Source organism: Lactuca sativa, chromosome 4 (assembly GCF_002870075.4).
Source record: "Lactuca sativa cultivar Salinas chromosome 4, Lsat_Salinas_v11, whole genome shotgun sequence".
NCBI classification, from domain to species: domain Eukaryota; kingdom Viridiplantae; phylum Streptophyta; class Magnoliopsida; order Asterales; family Asteraceae; genus Lactuca; species Lactuca sativa.
Window position 1 is genome coordinate 335,437,259 of NC_056626.2, and position 7,702 is coordinate 335,444,960.

A 7,702-nucleotide genomic window follows, 5' to 3' on the forward strand; every position below is an offset into this window, starting at 1 on the left:
ATAAGTGTGTCCAAACATTAACAAACACATATGCATGGAAAAAGTTTCAAACTCTAAGGTATATGTTGATAATCATGCCTCCAAGAACAATTATTTCACATAGAAGACCTCTAAGCTTAATCAAGAACCTACAAATGGGAAACAAAGGGGATGGTAAGTAAAAAATGAGCAGTACATCCCAATACATGAGTAAATCATAATACAAGCATATAAATCTAAGGACCTGAAGTCAATACAAAGAAAACGTAAGTTAATTTTAACAGTGAAAAATATATAGAAAAAAAAAATCATAATACACAAATATAATTCAGAAGCATACCAATAGTAAAGATTAGAGAAGAAAACATTACATGGGCAAAGCAAAACAATACATGATAAGTAGTATTTATGTCATCCTATATGAGGTCATGTCCTAAAAAAACAAGCTCATACATGTTGATTTCACATTATCCTCCCACTTTCTAATTGGACGTCCTCTTCTCATCTTACCATCAAATTTCATTAAATTAATCGTTGCCGTTGTCGCGGCTAGATCCATCACATTAGGATCTAGGGAAATGAGTGTGAATTTGAAGAAAAACACATTAATACTTAGGTTGCATTTGGATCGGGGGATTCCATATAATTTGAAGGGACTTAGTGAAATCATTTTGCATCTCTTATTCGGTTAAAAGATTCAATGAACGAGGTTAGGATTTTATTCTCTTTCTTCTAACTACGAATTTTCAAATCCATTCCATCAAGAATTTTACAGAAGACAACAAAAGTCTTTTCGTCTTATTTGAAGAGTCCTAAAAAAAAGGAATCTATATATAATCAGCCGAATTAATTCTTGTTAACGTTAAATAAAGGAATCCATTCCACAATCCTCCGACCCATTAGTCATCGACTTTTGTAATCTTGCAAAATAGTTTCTTTCAAGTTGATATTCATATTTTATAGTATACTTCAATAATATAGTTTTAAAGATATTAAAATTAGTTTTACACTATTTAAAATCTGTCTTCTACTTGAACTACAATGCTTCAGCCTACAAGTTATTTTAACAGTTTCTATTTTGGAGCTTCAAAACGTATTACCCCTTTTAAAACGTAAATTTCATAAGATTAACTCTTACAAAACCAAAACTTAAAGTAGTCTTAACGTTATAAAAGGTACCAATGCTACTAGTGCTACAACCAAAAATGTTTACATTTACAATTTACATACAACCAAAAATATTCAACTACCACCCCGAACATCCATCTTCCAAGTTTGTAAATGAAACATTTCAACTATATCCATATTTGTGCTACAATCACTCGGCTTTTTATCTAACCTCGCCCTAATAAACCTCGGGAATCTAACCGAAATCCCACGTGACGGGTGCACCAAACCCATAGCCGCATGGTGCACCGGCGACACGGTGAAGTCCGCCCCCCGTATCTCCCACACCACTTCAGGACTAAACCACATATCCGGCTCCTCACCCGTTTGATAATACACCGGTTTCTCATTTTTCGACATCATCTTCTCATCAACAAAAAACTCTTTCATCTACAAGTTTCAAACACAGTACAATTTTTGTCTTATTGACAGTACAATTTTTGTCTTATTGACATCTATCCCAGTCCCACCAGACCAGTCCAATACACGTCAAATACAATTTTTGTCTTATTGACATCAGTCTCGCAGACCAGCCCAATACACACGTCAAGTACAATTTTTGTCTTATTGACATCAGTCTCACAGACCAGTCAGTTCAATACACACGTCAAGTACAATTTTATCTTATTGACATCAGTCTCAATCTCAATCTCAGTCCAATACATATCAAACACAGTACAACTTGTTTTGGGAGTTGCGAATAAGAAAATGACGGACCTCTTTATAGAAGGCGTCAGAGAATCCCGACATTACGCGGCAAACACTTTGATACTCCTCGGTGTCAGGATCATAGCACGCCATTAGAAACGGACTATACCTAATTAAAAAAAAGTCAAAATAAAATATAATAAAAGTCAACATAAGAATCAAGAATAACAATAAAAGTTTTTTACCATCCGGCTTTTCTTCCATTTCCATACCAAGCACCAATAGGAACCAAGTCAAGGGAATCATTTAACCCTTCTACATAATCACGTTTCACCTTTCAAAAAAAACGATTTTTAGTGTTTCAAGATTATTTAAAATTGAGTCATCGAAAAACTTTTTTTAATAATAATAAATTAAATTAAACCTTTAACCAAGAATCTGAACGCTTTGATGGAAGATAACCAGCATCAACATCAAGAGACTTAAACATGAGTCCCTCACATGATGAATGAAAAGCTTCATCAAAAAACCGATTCATTTTACTCACTGTAGCTTCATTTGCCACGTCAGCATCATCCATCTCCACCTACATTTTTCTTTTAACTTGAGAACAAACAACACAAACTGTATATAAAATATTTAAATGTATTAAGAAACACTGAAACTCACTGTTATTTCCTGTGAATATTCAAAATATCCACTCTTTTCATCACCAAATAAACCTTTCATATCTGAAATTAAATTAGGAAAAGGAAAAAATTAAAATTAAAAATAAAAATGAGAAATCTTACATTTTCTTCTCTCGCGCAGAGGGAAGCCCAACAGCCTGTAAATTGTAAAAGATAGTTTTGAGTTAAAAATTATGAAGACTTTGTATAATTAATAAATAGGTGAATTAAGAATATAAAGAATTAATCAATTAAAGATTATTACTGTTTTCCATTAGCAAACATGACATCAAATACAAAGACACATATATCAACCTGTAAATAAATCAATAAATAAACAAGATTAGTAATTTTCAAGAGTAATTTTTATAAAAAAAGAGAATATAATTATATAACCTTTATATTATCTACTAAAATAGATGAATTTTTACTCCCTCTATCACGGGAAGATAGTTCTTGAAAAGATAGAAGCTTGCCACCATTTTTTCTATCAACAGCCACCACCTAAGATTACTCCCAAAATAAAATAAATATTTTATAAAAAAATCATGATGAATTTTGTTATTAAAACATACCTCTGCATCAATTATGAAAGACATGGTATCTTTATTGCAAGTATCATTTATTATATTTATTAAATCTGGAAATCTTGAAGTTGTTTCATCTCCATTTCTTGAAAATACACGTATAGATCCATCAGGTAATTTGTGAATTTGGGCACGTTGTCCATCATATCTATAAATAATTAAATATATAATCAAGAAATTATCAAATTAACAAATAAAAAAAATAAAAAAATAAAAAAAAAGACTTACTTGAATTCACAAGTAAAGGCTTTTCCTTGAAATAGCTTCAAGACTTGAGGGATTCCATTAGTAATTCTAAAACATAAACATTATAACATTGTGAACAATCAAAAAAGTAACTTTTTTAGTTTTTTTTTATAAAATATGAGTAATATTTGTGTATACTTTGCAAGCATTGGCTTAATGGGTATGCCTGGAAGCATTGATAATGTTGATGAAGAAAACTGAATCCCTTTTTCCATCAAAGAAGGAATAAGCAAATCCTGAAGAACAAAGATTATAAAGAAAAATAAATAATCCTTTTTACTAAAAATAGAATAATTTATTCATTCATTGCATTAATAGAAATAACTTACTAAATTCGGGAGCATGTTATATGCTTCCACAACTGCTGCACTGAGTCCCTAATACAAAAGGGTATATCAGTAAAAAACCACAACCATATAAAAATAATCTTGGAATCATAAAACCTGAAGTGTTTCTTTGGTTGTTTCATGGGAAGAGTTCAAAAGAATAGCCTGAGCTAATGAAGGAAGAACAGTTCTCATCATGGCTCCAATTCTTAAATTCTTGACCTAAAAAAAGGAATTTAATGAAATGAAAAAGTTTTATAAAATGTTAATAAAATTTGAAAAGTAAAAAAAAGTTACCAATGTTCTGACTATAAACTTGATCTCCATCTCTCTACAAGATCTCATTAGATTAATAATGAGGTTTCTTTTACGCAATGTACTTCCATTACCTGTTTGTACACTGACAAATTCTATATTTTATATTAATATTAATATAAAAGAATAAATTAAAAAAGGGCAAAATCGTAAATAAATTTCATACCTTATTTCTCGAAGAACTGAATAAACTCGTCTGATTGAGAGTGGAGCTGGAGGTGCTAGTAACCTTTGTGTCTGGCGACATAGTTGAGCCACATCACCTTATTTACAAATATTATTTAGTATAAAAAAATAAAATAAGAATGAAATATTATAAATAAATAAATAAAACTTACCAAGATCACCTAAAGTGTTGTACAATTCACGAATCTTCAATCTGTTTGTTCCACATGCCTCTTCCATTGCTGATGTCACAATACTTCCACCAATGTTCAGTTCCTGCATATTAATAATGAGAAATTTGCAAAAAAGGTCCCTGTGGTTTGCACTTTTCGTTGAATAAAGTCCAAAAAAGTTTCAACTTGCAAAAATAGTCCTTTTAAGAAAGTTTGGTTGTGATTTTGGTCCCTGATTTTTGAAACTTGAAACTTTTTGGGACCTTAGTGAAAGAAAACAGCAAAGTGAAAACCACAGGGACCATTTTTGCAGTTTTCTATAAAACAATTTGCAAAAAAACCAACCGTGTTTTCATGATCAGGGGCAATCTTATTTGTGCACAAGTACACAGCTGGCAACACATCCTCAGGTGACAAAATTAACAAGCTGTTTAAAATGAGAAATATGCATAAGCATAAGTAGTTAAGTATTAAATCAATCAATAATGGAAAAAATAAAAATCAACAAACCTTCTAAACATATTGCAGAGCATAGATGTAGCTTTAATCTTTCCTTTTTCGCCCTCCACCAAATTGAATGTCCTGGCAAGATGTAAATAGGGAGCAAACTCTCCATCTTTCCAGCAAGCTGCAGCATTCAAATCTTAGTATCACATAAGTTACATGTTATAGACTTATAGTTAATCGATAAAAAGATTGTCTTAATTCATTCTCATTAATAAATAACTTGTGTGTAAATTGTAATACATAATCTTGGGAAAGTTGAACAAACTAATTAGACAAACCATGGTCTATGGGAGAGTATTTCTCAGGTGGAAGTGATATAAGATCTTGAGATGCTTCAGTGTCTTCATTAGAAAAGATCCTCTTTTGATTTTCACTTTGTTTATCTTTTAAGTAATACAAGTCAAGAGCTTTGTTGATATCACCCTTTGTTTCCTCTAAAAGGGTTGTAGCATAATCATGCAATGACTCATTGCCATTTATGATTTGTATGAACTGATCTACTTCATCTTTGTAAGTCTTGATGACATCATTGTTGGATATTTCAACCACAGGTGAGAGTTTATTGAAGAACTTAGTGATTGTGCATTGCTTTGGTCCATTAGATCCATCTTGTGAAGTGATTTTTGGCTTCTTGCTTGAAATATTGTCATTGATCTTCTTCCTCTTTTGGTTGGGAGAAATGGTGTTTTTACTTGAACTTGATTGTTTCTTTTTGTTTGGAGAATTGATACTTTTGGTTTGTTTAATGGTGGATGATGTCATTCTTTTACTTGAAGAAACATCATCAGTTTTTAATAAAGATTTAACAGGAGGTGAAGGTGATGTAAAGCCTTTGGATGAGGTGGATGAAGCATGTGCAATGACTTCTTTGAGAATCTCAACTGGATTTTCCTGTGATGCAGAAGTGGATACACTTGTAATGATCTGTTCATAATATTCAGTTTCATGTTCATAAAAATAAGAAACAGATTCAACAACATTCTTTCTTGATTTACTTAAAACATCCATCATTTGGGCTCTAGTGACCCAATCAGGCAAACAATCAAGAAGCTCCTGCAACATTTCATCTGTTTCATGTTCATCTTTCTGATCACAAAGTGAAAAAGAATCATTTTTAGCTTCTTTTTCCTTTTGTGGATCTTTCTCAAGATTCTCATTTTGTCCCTTGGACCCACGATGAAAGCCCTTCAAGAAATCTTGCTTGATTGCCATGTCATCAACCAATCCTGCAAAATGCTTTAACATTTTATTAACATGTTTCCCATCAAGATTCTCAACATCCACACCTACTGTTGGAATAACACGTTTTGGTCTTAAGAACTTTACATACTCTCTAAGTTCTTCATAGTTTGAGTGTTCACTATAAGGTACTAAATGTATTTCAAATGGGTCTTTTGTCCTTACAGCAAACTTGTTATGCTTTACTTCATAGGTCCACCCTGTTGGAACAAATCCCACCACCTTAGAATACCCTTTAGCATCCTTGATTTCATTCATTTTTGCAAAATTAGGTCTGAAATAAGGCCAGGTTTCACCTAAAACATTCCACCCAATAACATGAACATCACTTTCAGATTCTTTAGTGGTAAATACTTCATCTTCTCCAAACCCTAGAGTATGCAGAATACCCAATTTTCTGTCATCAACATGTATCTTTCTCTTACACCTACGTGAAATCTCAAGCAGGATTTTCTCTTTCCCAATGACATAAGTGGCAACAAGAAACAAAACAGACTTTAAACCACCATCATTCTCAAGGCTATACTTGTTAATCACACTAACTACATAATCAATGGACTCCTGTTGCGAAGGAAACACGTATTTCGGATTACAATAAGTAGTATCCAGGAAAACGGCATCAGCACCCGTAAATTCGTTCAGAACAGTTTCGGATTTCATAGAAACAGAATACCTAAAGTCACCGGTATGCACATACCTCTCGCAACTCCCGTCCCCAGTCGGGATTTTGAACAAGAACTGGACTGCACCGGGGCAATGATTTGCGTCGACCAGTGAAATCTCACAGCCGTCGATAAAAACTGACTCCGACAAAGGCAAAGGCACCACTAATGATGCCGAAACTTGAAGTACTTGAATAACAAGGCGGGCAGTAATCTCTGAACAAAAGATAATTCCTTTAGACCAGTTCGCATTGAGTCCGCCGTAGTGGTCTGAGTGGAAATGTGAGAGGAAGTACGATACGGAGTAGTCGCCGGATAATCGGAAGCCGTCAACGATAAATTTAGTTTTGGGGATAAGTTTGGAAAGGGGAAAATCTGTGGGCATTGGAGGTAGAGGAGAGCGCGAGGAAAGAAGAGAGAAAGAAAGTGGAGGACAAGTTGTTTGTGGGGATTGGAGAAATAAAGCTGTAGAATCTAGGGTTAGGGTTTTGGGTTTGGAAGATGATGGTGATGCCATATTTGGTTTCACTCATGAAGATTACACTGAATGAATATCAAGAACCAATTTCAGGTTAGTTGGCCAGAGAAGGTCGGCCATTGGCGGCGGTCGAAGGCGGTTGTGCAGGCGATTTTGATGGCGCCAAAAGTATCATTCACCGCATTCTTTGTTTCCGACCATTACTATGCCGATTATCTTTATTCCAATATATGGAATTGATAATCCAGAGCAATGTACAAGTTTTAAGGCGTACAGTGTAAGTTTTAAAGACGTTATATTTTGAATTTGAAATCATAGAGCAAAAAATATTTCGATTGGATTATTTGATTTGAATTTATAGGTATTAGCAGGGATGGCAAAAAACCTATACTCAACGGACCTGAAACTCGTATCCGTTTTGACTGGGGAATCCTCAAGTTGACTGGGGATGGGGATGGGGAATCTACGAATAAAAAAAATGGGGATGGGGATAGGGATGGTGATACCCTTAATCCCCGACCCTAGACCCGTCCCCGACATAT

At 33.7% G+C, this 7,702-nt stretch overlaps 1 protein-coding gene across 2 annotated transcripts; it reads right to left on the reverse strand.

Moving 5' to 3' along the window:
- Positions 1-1,075: 1,075 nt before the first annotated feature.
- LOC111909977 (DNA ligase 6) lies at positions 1,076-7,465 on the reverse strand. Of its 2 annotated transcripts, none has more exons than XM_023905769.3 (19): positions 5,060-7,465; positions 4,785-4,902; positions 4,620-4,701; positions 4,275-4,377; positions 4,103-4,199; positions 3,919-4,021; positions 3,739-3,843; positions 3,625-3,672; positions 3,434-3,531; positions 3,278-3,343; positions 3,038-3,197; positions 2,859-2,966; positions 2,728-2,777; positions 2,586-2,620; positions 2,464-2,516; positions 2,219-2,380; positions 2,040-2,128; positions 1,864-1,963; positions 1,076-1,536 (listed from the first exon to the last, which is right to left on the reverse strand). In XM_023905769.3, exons 1-19 carry the CDS (start codon positions 7,197-7,199, stop codon positions 1,222-1,224), a joined length of 4,032 nt encoding a protein of 1,343 aa, XP_023761537.1. In that variant the 5' UTR covers positions 7,200-7,465; the 3' UTR covers positions 1,076-1,221. The 2 variants fall into 2 exon arrangements, with proteins under 2 accessions (XP_023761537.1, XP_023761536.1); XM_023905768.3 differs by having other exon boundaries at positions 2,464-2,525.
- Positions 7,466-7,702: the final 237 nt, after the last annotated feature.

Coding starts and splice junctions, on each gene's coding strand:
- LOC111909977 (XM_023905768.3), bottom strand. CDS start 7,199: ATGGCATCACCATCATCTTCCAAACCCAAAACCCTAACCCTAGATTCT. Junction 3,673..3,738: donor CAACCAAAGAAACACTTCAG/GTTTTATGATTC, acceptor CTTTTGTATTAG/GGACTCAGTGCAGCAGTTGT. Junction 3,532..3,624: donor ATAACATGCTCCCGAATTTA/GTAAGTTATTTC, acceptor TTTGTTCTTCAG/GATTTGCTTATTCCTTCTTT.